The sequence below is a fragment of the Triplophysa rosa genome, linkage group LG11 (genome assembly GCF_024868665.1).
Source record: "Triplophysa rosa linkage group LG11, Trosa_1v2, whole genome shotgun sequence".
NCBI classification, from domain to species: Eukaryota; Metazoa; Chordata; class Actinopteri; order Cypriniformes; family Nemacheilidae; genus Triplophysa; species Triplophysa rosa.
Window position 1 is genome coordinate 12,595,214 of NC_079900.1, and position 12,441 is coordinate 12,607,654.

Below are 12,441 nucleotides of genomic sequence, written 5' to 3' on the forward strand. Positions count from 1 at the left end.
ATGGCATATTGCTTTATTGGGTATTATATTATTACAGCTTGTTGTATACTATCTTTTTATAGTTGCATTGAAATTTGGCCCAGAAAATCTGATAAACAATAACTTACTGCAAGAGTTATCCTCAAAACAGGGGTGCTAATTAGTGAGAAAGCCAATAGGGACAAACAACAGAAACAGAAAAAAATGGATGAGCAGCTATGCTGGCACTCAGACAGCAGTGAGGGAAAGATGGATTGTAGAGAAAGCGCGACAGATAGACAGACAGAGAGAAATAGAGAGATGAAAGCAACAGCACAGGTTTATATGAGACTTAATAGGGGTAATTAAACAAAGTGAGGTTCAAAACCAGAAAGGCAGCCATGACTGGAGTGAGCTGATAGGGGTAATTATTTCTACTGATTGAAGGTGATTAATTGGGTCTAGTTGTTCAGATCCAGCTTATTGATGGACCCTCATAAAAGCAGACTGTATAAGGACAGAACAGACTGGAAAATAGAGAGAATAATCCCAGCACTGGTGGGCTGGGATGAGTTGAGGCACATTCATTCATTACAGGACACAGACAATCTGACCGGACAGACCACCGTTTATCTGTTAATTGCATGATCTGGTGAGTTTTATCTGCAGGAAAATGCTCAAATCTGAAATTCTTCTTTTGTCACTGTGTGCCGGCTCTCTGGTGACACATAGTGGTGCTTTCGGTAACAGAAGGCTATGTGGCATGCAGCTAGTGGAAGCGCTGCTGCTCGTCTGTGGTAAAAAGGGTGTTTTCTACCAGCCCGGGAGGCGTGTCAGAGAACACAACACTCGTAAGTCAACTCTTCATGAGCATATCTTTACCTAACGTATATCTCTTTATGTCTATGAGGGTAACAGAGTAGGCTAATATTTGTTTTTGCACGTTTATTCAGGTAATACTTTGTATGTTTGAAGGTCTATTTGGGTCTTAAAGAAAGGGAAACTTTGTAAAAAAAAGTTAAAGAAACAGTTTCCTAGTCATGCAAAATAACAAAGTATACGTATATATTTTTTAAAGTTTCAACTTCTCGTTGCTCTGTTCTGTAACAGGCGTCATGATGAGGAAAAGCGCCCTCTTCCGGCGACACGCTGCAGTGGCTGTGCAGAGAGGAGACACGTATGCCAGTAGAGACGTTTCAAAGAGAGGCATTGTAGAGCAGTGCTGTCTTCTTTACTGTGATTACTATGATCTGGAGAATTACTGCAATACATAGAAAGTCTGCAACACATGTTGCTAAAATAAATATAGAAACCTTTGCATTATTTAAGTAGCCTGTACTGCAGGGTTAAGAGACAGTGGCACTTAGTACCATTAGTGTACGGGATTGAATGAAGGAGTACATCAAATGGCAGATATTTTGCATGTTTTAAAAAGATGTATTAAAAAAAAAATTGCATGCATAAAAATACGTGTAGTTGTTTAATTTGAGCTGTTTTCTGGGAAAACAGGGGGTTGCATAAGTCAAGTCATATTATTACCGCTTGTTGTATACTATTGTTTATCTGAAAAAATAAACAGAAATCTGGTTTTGTATAAATGAGATTTGTGACTCAGACAGTGGCCAGAGATTCACTGTTTCCAGTAATGCTCTTCCTAAAATGAGATTTTTGATACTCTCTTAAAGAGATTAAACATTTTGTTTGGTTTGGGTTTGAAATTGAAACATGAAATATAAATCTGTAAATTGATTTAAGTAAATATTACTGAAGAGTAAATATTAAAAATATATTTATTTAATAATATATGTAAATAGGTTCAATTTTCTAGACAGATGATAAAGTGATATTTGGGTAGTTGACAAATAGGTGTGTATAAATAGCAAAATGTAAAAACAATATTATTAATATTTAAATTTATAACATAAAATAGGGGGGTTTACAACGCCCTTAGCTGTTATAAAATGCACTGTAACCCACTGCTTCGCGGGGCTTATTGCTTTATAAAACTGTTATTCATATGCGTAGCAAGGTATCATAAAATAAAGTAAATAAAGTGATATTTAGGCTATGTAATCCGGTCAGCCGTTATAAATCGGGGCATTTTATAACGGCTTAGAACTCGGCTCAACCAATCAGAATCAAGGACCAGAACTGACTGTTTTATAAACAACCATACCAAATTAATAGGATTGACGTTACAAAGGAATAATGCTAAAATGTTTATGCTGAAATTTAAGGGGTCAAACAGATGTTTCAAATAAGTCTTATTTTATGTCAAACGCTGCTGTTACAGTCGTTTTAATGAAAAAAACAACATTTCCCATAAACCCAAGCCGGCAGAATCGCAGAAGGGAAAGCAAAATGGCGGAATCGGATGGGATGGGCCTCTTATTGTGTTCATAATAGGAAAATGTTTCATCTCTACGTGCTGTTTCAAAGTTAACAAAAACACCTCAAAGGCTTCTAGCGGGTTTTCAGATTTGGGATTTACCAGTCGGCTCATCTTTTCACTTTGAAGGTAAACCATCATAATTGCTTGTTTACGTTAGCCAGCCAGCTAACATCCATGGACGAGAAATTGTATGCAATAGATTATAGCAGTTAGAGCAAACAGGTTGAAAAAATAGCTGCTAGCAATATAAAATGCACTCAGCACGAGGCCGTGTATCGTTTTAAAATGGCCGTATTTTCATGACAGTTTACAAATGAGCAAACAGGTAGGCAAGCACTGCAGTGGAGCACAAGCACCGATTGCATCCATGTCTGTAGCATCTCATAGTAGTTTCATCCACTGCCCACTATAAGTGTTGTCACGGTGTGTAAAATTAAAGTTATAGGCCCGGTTTCACAGACACGGTTTAGCTTAAACCAGGACTATGCCTTATTTGAATTAAGATATTTATGTTGCTTTTATGAAAATGCCTCAGAAGAATACATTACTGGTGAGCATCTTGAGACAAAACAATGGCACTGATATATTTTAAGATATTTCTGGGCAAGTTATATTCAGTTAAGACAGGTCACACATTCCTTTTAGTCTGAGACTAGCCTTAAGCCTTGTCTGTGAAACCGGGCCATAGTGTTATGAATTAAGAGTCTGTAAGAGGTGTTTAGGTTATGGACAGATAATTGTTGCAGAAGTAGTTTCCAAAAATCCTTAAGATTGCCTAGAGCAGTTGCCACATCTGGTATTATTGATCAACAAATGTTGAAATGTGTTGTGTTGTCCAGATGGAAACAGATGGACAGACTCGCAAGGATGAAGAAGTTGTGCAGGCTAAGGTAAGTGATCTGTAGGAGCAAATTGAAGTCAGTGCCAATAGACAGTAGTTGTTAAGATTCAGTAGCAGTGCTTTTCTAAATATTATATGTCTTGTATCTCCTGTAATGTTGTAGTCACAGAATGAACAATGTTCAGATGAAAAGGAGGAAAAGGAGTCTAAGGCAGAAAGAAAGACAGCTGGCTTAAGATGTTTCCAGGGAAACAGAGAGACCTCAGAGGATGAACCCAGTGAACTGGTACAGTACAATAATTTATGTATTTGAGGCTCATTGCTTGTAATATAATTACTGTCTCATTATGTATTTTACATATTTGTAATTTACCCATTCTGAACCCGGTGAACTCAGCTGACCCTTAGTCCATATGACTTTCTTTATAGGGGGCTGCTGTTGTGACTGCTTCTGAACCTGTATGTTTTGTGCCTCAGCTCATCTCCCAACCTCAGTACCTGGACTGGTAGGTGCTTGACAATAAGATCATAGTTGGACTTGCCTCCTTATGCAGTTGCCAACATACCTTTGTCTGACCATGTTAAATGTATAGACCTTAAGTTAAAAAACAGCACAGAAATGCAGGGGCTTGTCTCTTGTGTTGTCCTGACAACCACAGTGTGTCTTGTTTTTTGTCGCCTGTGCACAAAAATAAATGCAGAATGTTTTGATAAAATTGTAATTTTCAAGCATTTAAAAGCGTTTACCTGGGGTTGTTATGTCTGTGTAAATGCATGAATGTTTTCAATTAAAGTATTGGATTAGTTAGGAACTTTTTTGTTCCATTGAAATCATGCTTCATAGTGCTGCCTTTGTAAAAGGGCAGGAAGCTCAGGGAGATGTAGGTTTTTGTTATGTATTTAAAGATGACATAACACGCAGTTTCTGCCAATCTCATATTAATCTTGAGTACCTACAGCATGAGCACATAATACATCATCGCATTATACCTGCATAACTGTTGGCTATAAGTTTGTGTTGTGTACCTTAGGGACGTACGCGCCTATTGCCAACAAAATGCAGACATACCTATGACTTTATATCACTTACCATGTGCGGTTCATGACCGGCAGCTTTTAGCGCTGGGACCGCTCCATCTATCAGTTTCAAACGATCTGCAAATCCAGCGTTATATCCACCGCTTATATAACATTCCTCACCGAAATGCAGTGAACAAACAAACACAACTGAACTTCGCAAACGCAGTGCTCTCTCTTTTTCTCCAGCTGGTTGATGTGTGCTCCCTGGTTGACATGTGGGCATGCTCTTTCATCTTGCTCTTGCGGGTTTACGTGTGGGCGTGCTTTTCCATGAGAATTGTCCAATAAGAGACTAAGAAAAGTTGGGAGATTTCATGTTCGAAAAAACCTTTCCGAAACCTATACGGATGCTGGGGGAGTGTATTATGCATAGAAATACTACGACATAAGTCCAATTTGTTTTTTGAGAAGTTGACCATGTCAAGCATGAGAAGCCAGCACGTTTAACATTGTAAAGAAGTCAGAATGCATGAAACACTGTGGCACCTCCCCTTTAAGAACTTTTGCCTGTCATATGTCTTGTATGGAATTAAATAGTTATATATATAGTACAGTTAGTAATGCATACAATTTTTGTGTCCTTAAAAAAGATGTTTGATTTGTTTTTTATATATGGACATCGTAAATTATAATTGTTTTCCATCCCCTTTAGCGACTTTGTGGAATTAACAGCAGAAGCGAGGGTAGAGGATGGCTCATCTCTTGCTTTGTTGACATCTGTTACCCCCAGTGTTGGACGCCAGAAACCAGGTAGGTTCTGATCCTTAGCTTGTCTTTGATTATGTATGTCTACATATTGTACCATTTCTTGATTTTCGAATTTGTTTGCCTTTGTTAGGATCCTTTCTGAATGGACATTTTCTTCTGCGGCCACCTTTAAGCGATAAGAAAGGTTCTGTAAACTGTTTTTTGCCTTCAGGCCTTAATCCCGAATGGTGTTCAGATGTAATTCAAGCCTGGGGGAAGATGCAACTGCACTCTTCTTTCAAAACCTCTGAGAGACTCATAGAAACGGCCAAAAGCCCTCTTCCTTCCTCACCCTCCAATTCGCCATCCTCTCCATCGTCAGCTCCCTCTTCCCCCTCCTCCTCCCCATCATCATCCTCTCCTGGTACAAACTACCATGTGGATGAAGACAGAGGCTGTGCTGAAGACAACAGGGCCAGCAAAGGCACAGGAGACTTTGTGTCATCCACTTCATCCTCTCTGATGCCATCATCATTTTCTGTGCAACCTTCTAATCCTCCACTTCACACATCCTCATCATCCAAACGCCCTTGCACCGATAGACAGAAGGAGGGTGTAGACAATGACATATACGACCCCTTTCACCCAACCGAGGGGGAGGGCGAGAGGGAACAAGCGTCCTCTGAAGACGAGGAGGAAGAGGTTGATAAGTATGATCCTTTTGAACCTACTGGATCCCCAGCTTCAGAAACCGAGGAAGAGAAAAGATGCATGCATGAGGAAAATGAACGAAAAAGAAGCATTATTAGTGATGGGAATATAATGAAAGGTGATAGAAAATTGGAAATCGATCCAGCTGCTCAAACAGAGGCAGGGCCTCCAGATTCAACAGAAACTGTTGCTTCATCTTCCCTGTTTAATAATGTACCTTTAGAGTCTAACAGCAAACGATCCATCAAGGATAGAGCGAGACAACTGGGAGCGAACCTAAGAGAAATTGGCACAGACTCTGAGCACTCTGAGATAGAAGAAGGAGAGATAGTGGGGGCCAATGAAAGAGGAAGAGAACAAGTGATAGAGAGAAGAAGGGAAGTATTGCTTCCAGTCTCAAGCAGTCCCTCCTACCTTCAGGGCAGCGGCCCAAAACCTGAGAGGATCTTGCGGGTCTTAGAGGGTGATGGGTTTGTGTCTGTTCGTGCTGATGAAGAATGGGAGAGAGAACCAGTGGCTTCTGTGGGTTTGGGAGATCTGAGACGAAAACTGACAAGCAGGCGGAAAGAAAGATTCAGATCTTGTCCCTCCTCTGCATCCATATCACCTTCACCTGCTCCGGTTTTGCCCTTGTCTTTGCCCTCTCCACCTTTACCCACTTCTCCACCCCTATCCGCTGACAAACGGAGGAATCGTAAAACCTCCAAAAGTTCAAAAGACTGGGATAGACACAAGCGTAAAGAGGGACGAGGAGAAAAGGAAAAGAAAAAGAAAAGGAAGGATTCTAAGGAGTCAGCTGACAGGAGTAGAGACGGCAATGAGAAGGATCGTGGAAGAGAGGACAACAAAGACAACAATAGGGACAGGGAGAGAAGTAGCAGAAGTGATAGTCGCAAAAGGAAAAAAAGTTCTCCAGAACACTCCTCTCGCTCCCACTCTCAAAATGCCTCCCGTCAAACTCACAGGCGTAGGTCATGGTCCAGCCACTCTGAGGACCACCACAAAGATCGTGACCGAGCTAGAGAGAGGGAGAAAGATAGAGACAGGAACCACGAAAGAGACAGGGATAGGGACAGATGGGGAGATGATAGACACACAGAGAGAGGCAGAGACTCAAAAAGAAGGGATGAACAAAGGAGAGATAGAAATGAAGATAGTAGGAAGTCAAGCAGTAGAGAAAGACAAAGTAGAAAAAGAAGCAGAAGCAGTGACAGGAGAGATCGAAGGAACGAAATTGTGAGGGGGGATAGAGACAGAGACAGGAGAAGAGATAGCAGAACTGTTGTACCCCCGTCCATTCAAGATCTCAGTGGCTCTGATCTTTTTGCAATCAAACGTACTATCACTGTTACCACCACTACAACCACCACCACAGTTCCAAGTTCACCTCCCAGTAGCCAGCGGCGTTCCAGCAGCCGATCCCACAGCTCAGACAAACACCATAAGAGGAAGAAGAAACGAAGACGACAATCAGATGACGAGGAGAGAAAAGAAGAGGAGCACAGGAGCAGGTCTCGTCCCACCTCCCTCACCCCTCCACATTATCATGAATATGAATCAGACCGTCCTGATGTAGATATGCTTTCTTTGGACGGGGAAGCACTGGATTCAGACTACCCTTCACTTGAGGACTCACCACTGCTTCCCCCGCCTCCTGAACCCCGTGTTCCCAGCCCCCAAATTAAATCTGCTGCACCCAAGGCCAGCCGACATAATCTGAAGAAGAAATCCAGATCTGGCAAGAGAGCTGGACTGTCTGAATCAACCTCCTCTTCATCTTCTCATAGACCAAAAGCCAAAAGTAAAAACATCCTGCCATCTCTCTCACCACTTCTTTCTGCATCCTCAGGCAACAACACTTCCCTTCAACCCACGGCATCCTCATCCATATCTAAACGGGGACGGAAAACCGGTAAAGATAAAGCAGGGAAGAAGGATGTTGGGCGTTCTGGCAGGTCCAAAAAGCTTAGTGGTGTTAGCAGAAAGGCTAAGCTCCAGTCTAAAGTGTCTGTTCTGGTGCGTGAGGGTGTCAGCAGCACCACAGGGAACTCTGGGAAGTTGGGTATTGACCTTCTTGGACCTAGTGGAGCTTCAGGGCCATCAGTAGTTGGTGGATCTATAGCTGTGGTGTTCCGCCGGGACAATGAGAGCCGGTCCCCCTTTCTTAAGCCCTGCTCAGAGACCATGGCTCTTCCAGGGAGAAGCAAAGACTTGAGCAAAACTGTAAAACAGCGTAATATCCTTGGGCCCCCTTCTTCAACCAACTCTGGTGGACTGAAGTCAAAAAAATCCAAGCCCAGCTCTGCTACATCCACATCCTCATCCGCCTCTTCCCCTACATCTTCATTGGCAGCAAAACGTAGGAGAAGGCCTGGAAAGAAGCCCAGAGAGAAAGGACTAACTGTGGATGGAAGTGATGCTAAAAATCCAAATAGTAATTGTAGCACGGTGGGTGGTGGTTGGGTGGGGGTATCTTCAGAAATGCAGCCGTTGGTTGGGGTTGGATCCAAGCCGTCAAGTCCTCCTTCAGCTCTCCCTGGCCCTACTCCATCGTCCTCTTCCTCATCTTCCTCTTCCTCATCAGCAAGTGTACTTCCTCCATCCTCGTCGCCACCGCACACATCTCCGTTGTCTTTGCCCCCATCTCGAGAGACAAGGGAGTCATCGCCAGACTCTCAAACCGTTGACAGTAGCTGTAAGACACCAGAGCCTTCATTCCTCTCAGAGGAGTGCCCCAGTCAGTCCAAACCCTCATCTCTCACGCCCTCAAAGTCCCCTTCTAGCCCTCCAAGCCTGTTGTCCTCCCAGATCAGGGGGGAAAACATAGCACAGTCCACTTCCAATGCTAAAACTCTGCCACCAGATGATCAGAAGGCATCACCACCGTGCTCCACTTCATCAGCTTTAGCGTCGGCCTCCCTCTCTCATTCTGGTGCTCCTCTTGCAAATGACCCTTCCTCTTCATCCTTGTCTTCAGTGTCCTCATCTTCAGTAAACAAACCACCGCCGCCTCCCCCTCCACCCCCTTCAGCTCCTCCGTTACCCTGGAGTCTGCAAACCGGAGTGGACTGCACTGCTGGAGGTGTTTTAGCATGTAAGTATATACTTTTTTTCTAATAGCAGTGCATTTAGTTTAACACACGTTGGTTTGAGAGCAGTTAGCCCAGTTAACAGTTAAAGTGATCGTTCACCCAAATATGAAAATTCTGTCATCATTTACTCATACTCCTGTCATGTCAAACCTTTATGACTTATTTTATTCCTCAGAACACAAAAGATGATGTTTTGAAGACAGTTGGTAACCAAACAGCGCCGACACCCATTTACTTCTGTTGTATAGACACAAAACCAATGCAAGTGAATGGGGGCCAGTTAACAACATTCTTCAAAATATCTTCTTTTGTGTTCTGTGGAAGAAAGAAAAGTCACACCGGTTTGAAATGACAAGAGAGCGAGTAAATGATAACAGAATGTTTATATTTGGGTGAACTGTCACTTTAAAGGGGTCACATGGCGGAAGTATGTGTTTTTCTGTGTTTTTGGTGCGTTATAAGTTGCCCATGCATGTATTAGACACGTAAAATTGCACAAATGAAAGTGTGGGAGCGAAAAATGCATTCTATCTAAAAGCGAATGCTCAACCAGACTTGCCTGAAACGCCTCGTGTAACCACAACCCGGCGAATCTACGTAACTTCGTAACATGATTTGACTAAAACCGCCCAAATCTACACGTAGTTAAGGTGGGCGTAATTGTAAATCTCATTGTATCGCCTGTCAGTACAATTGCTTTGGAACCTGATGTTCCGAATATGGTAAGAGGCGTCACATTTCTGTGAAATGCTTGCATGTTTGCAAAAATCAGTGGGTTTCAGAGAGGCGGGGCAAAGAGGAGATACAAACATGCACGGTATGTGGAAAATACAACGTCTTTTAAACTTTAAATGGTGTATACACATTGCGTTACATCTAAAACAAACAATAATATTCGTTTTAGCCGTGCAATATGACTCCTTTAAGTTACATTGTGTAGACGTGTTTGGACCAAACCACATTCATTGCACATACCAAATAATGTTCGAGCAACTTAACTTTGTGATTCCCATATTTGTAAAAACCAGACCCACAAACAGTGAACACAGATTTATGCTTGTTTTATTTACATTTATTGTGTTGTCACAAAGTAACATAATGCAGCCCACATGACAAGTGACTGCCGACGCCATCAGAATGCACCGTGTTTGTTGGGATGTGTCACTTGCTGAACTTGTATTACAATTAAACGTAATATTGTCCAGCCGATAAATGAGTGACTATTAAACTTTTTTCAGTGACAGCCCTCCTCTTCAAAATGGAGGAGGCCAATATAGCCAGCAGAGCCAAGGCACAAGAGTTCATCCAGGCCACAAGTCAGGTAAAATCGGTTGCATCATATAGGATTATAAAATAAACATGAATAATATATGTTTTTTGTTTGTTGCAAAATTGATTCTGAATGTGTAATCATTTTGGAATAATTTCTTCAGTTTTAGATATTACCAACTCTACCAGACACATTAAGATTATTAATTGTGTGCTTTAATTTGTTAATTTCCCTTTTATTATTACTATTTTATTATATTATTATTATGCACAGATTCTTTCTCAGGCTAATCAGACCCAATCACAGCCACACCCTCCTTCATCTTCCTCATCTGTGTCATCGCAAGTACCGCCTCCTCCATCACATGCCCCGCCTCCTGGACCAACTCCTGCGCAGTTTATTCTTCATAGCTCTGTCCCATTGGTTGGCTGCACCAAAACTCCTCCCCTCCACTTGCTTCCTGGACTCTCAATGGGTGGAGGCTTTGCTCAAACTCCCCCTCCACCATTGCCAACAGGGGTGTCAGGGGGTTCCAGTGAAACGGGCTGGGACAATGAAAGTAAAGACCCTGACAAGGTATCTACACAAATCTTTCCATCTTCTATTATAAACTGTTCCTGCTTTTTTATTTGTATAACATCTAAAATAAAATTATTAATAATTAACTTTTGCTTAGTACCTGAAAAAGCTGCACACCCAGGAGAGGGCAGTAGAGGAAGTCAAATTGGCCATAAAGCCATACTACCAACGCAAAGACATAAACAAAGACGATTACAAGGACATCTTAAGGAAAGCTGTGCACAAGGTAAAGATTGCTTCAACCACCACACAGTGCTAATAAATATTCAAGAATGTTCTCAAGTATGTTTGGAATGACACGGTAAGTCAGAATGACTAAATCTAATTTGTACCTCACAGATTTGTCACAGCCGAACAGGTGAGATCAATCCAGTTAAAGTGAGTAACCTGGTCAAGCTTTATGTCCAGAGGTACAAGTATTTCAGAAAGCACGGTCGCAAGATGGACGAGGAGGAAAAAGAGGACAGAGAGTCTGCCTCCATGCATTCCTCGACATGATTGGACAAAGACCTCTTATCTGGTCGAACCAGTTTGCAAATCTCCACCCTTGCACGTGTTTAGGCCCACCGTGGCTATCAAGTGACAGTCGTTTGTTAAACTGCTCTGTTTCCCCGTGTGTGTTGACTTCATGTAAACGTCTGTACTCCACCCTCCTTCCCCGCTCTCTTTCTTGTCTTGCTATAAATATGTATGGATGTAGAAGTATACAGAAAGTGTTCTAAAAGTGTATACACTCGAGAGAGAGAGATAAAGACGGCACACTATTTTTTTCTTACACTTAATGTTTAACCTGTATATACTTATAAGCACACTACACAGGTGTTCTTTCCTCCTCTCCATTTCTGAGAGGGATGCACATTTAAATATTCAGCTAGAATACGCATTTATTATTAAGAGTTTGTGCGTGAGAGTGAAGAATAAGAATAGAATGTTATCTTTACCCCATCTGCTTTTCTTTTGGCATTTGCGAGCGTGATTTTCTCTCATTGCGTCAAAGAGCATTTACATGTAGGGGTACTTAGACACATGACACAATCTTTCACCTACACAAGTTTTGAGGTATCTGTGGAATGGAAGGTATGTTCCACTTCTCAAAGAACAGTGAATGTATATAGAGATGGAACAGGTTGACAGATTTTTTTTACGTAAATTTTAGGCAACTGATTTTAAACTGATCTGTTCTCATCAGTAAAAAATATGTTTCCCCAGTCAAAGTCATCTAATATAATTAAGTCAGCAAGCAACATTTGAAAAGAACAAGTGTGTATTTGAATGGTTGCCCCAAGAAGCATGTGTTTTGGGTTTTATTTGTACTGAAGAAAACTGTAGTGATTTTGAGGGTCACTTGAGAGATAAACTTGTGTCCTAACCTCAATATGAAGAAGTCTTGACTCTTTTCTTAAACATTACAATTTTCAGTTTTTAGAACATTTAGGAGTTGGATAGGATTGGATTTATTAGACAAAGTAGTAAAATACTCACATTTGTCAAGGATAAACACAAAAAGTTTAAATAAAACTTGTGGTCCTTGATGTAATGCACAACTTCACTACTAACTGTGGTGACAGGTTACCTTGGTGAAATACAATAATACAAATTCACCCAACATCCTAATACACATACAGTGGCTTGCAAAAGTATTCATCCCCCTTCATTTTATTCACATTTTGTTATGCTGCTGCCTTATCTTAAACTACTTTAAATGATTATTTTTTTACATTAATCTACACTCCATGCACAATAATGACAAAACAAAAAACTGATTTTTGACAGCTTTGCAAATTTATTAAAAATAAAAAACAAAAATAAGTACATTGCATAAGTATTCATA

The 12,441-nt window shown here is 41.3% G+C and overlaps 2 protein-coding genes across 3 annotated transcripts; both read left to right on the forward strand.

Moving 5' to 3' along the window:
- Positions 1 to 559: 559 nt before the first annotated feature.
- LOC130561055 (insulin) lies at positions 560 to 1,374 on the forward strand. Its single transcript, XM_057345151.1, has 2 exons — positions 560 to 809; positions 1,069 to 1,374. The coding sequence occupies exons 1-2, from the start codon at positions 632 to 634 to the stop codon at positions 1,230 to 1,232; spliced, it is 342 nt and encodes a 113-aa protein (XP_057201134.1). The 5' UTR covers positions 560 to 631; the 3' UTR covers positions 1,233 to 1,374.
- A 930-nt stretch (positions 1,375 to 2,304) lies between these two features.
- On the forward strand, positions 2,305 to 11,985 carry scaf1 (SR-related CTD-associated factor 1). Of its 2 annotated transcripts, none has more exons than XM_057346285.1 (10): positions 2,305 to 2,476; positions 3,190 to 3,240; positions 3,355 to 3,477; positions 3,621 to 3,697; positions 4,924 to 5,021; positions 5,110 to 8,763; positions 10,000 to 10,082; positions 10,305 to 10,607; positions 10,708 to 10,836; positions 10,950 to 11,985. In XM_057346285.1, the coding sequence occupies exons 2-10, from the start codon at positions 3,190 to 3,192 to the stop codon at positions 11,106 to 11,108; spliced, it is 4,677 nt and encodes a 1,558-aa protein (XP_057202268.1). In that variant the 5' UTR covers positions 2,305 to 2,476; the 3' UTR covers positions 11,109 to 11,985. The 2 variants fall into 2 exon arrangements, with proteins under 2 accessions (XP_057202268.1, XP_057202269.1); XM_057346286.1 differs by having other exon boundaries at positions 10,317 to 10,607.
- The last annotated feature ends 456 nt before the right edge of the window (positions 11,986 to 12,441 follow it).

Bases quoted from the DNA above. Each gene is read 5' to 3' on its own strand.
- LOC130561055 (XM_057345151.1), top strand. From the start codon at position 632: ATGCTCAAATCTGAAATTCTTCTTTTGTCACTGTGTGCCGGCTCTCTG. The intron at 810-1,068 runs GTAAGTCAACTC...GTTCTGTAACAG, and splicing joins TGTCAGAGAACACAACACTC to GCGTCATGATGAGGAAAAGC.
- scaf1 (XM_057346285.1), top strand. From the start codon at position 3,190: ATGGAAACAGATGGACAGACTCGCAAGGATGAAGAAGTTGTGCAGGCT. The intron at 5,022-5,109 runs GTAGGTTCTGAT...TGCCTTTGTTAG, and splicing joins TGTTGGACGCCAGAAACCAG to GATCCTTTCTGAATGGACAT. The intron at 10,083-10,304 runs GTAAAATCGGTT...TATTATGCACAG, and splicing joins TCATCCAGGCCACAAGTCAG to ATTCTTTCTCAGGCTAATCA.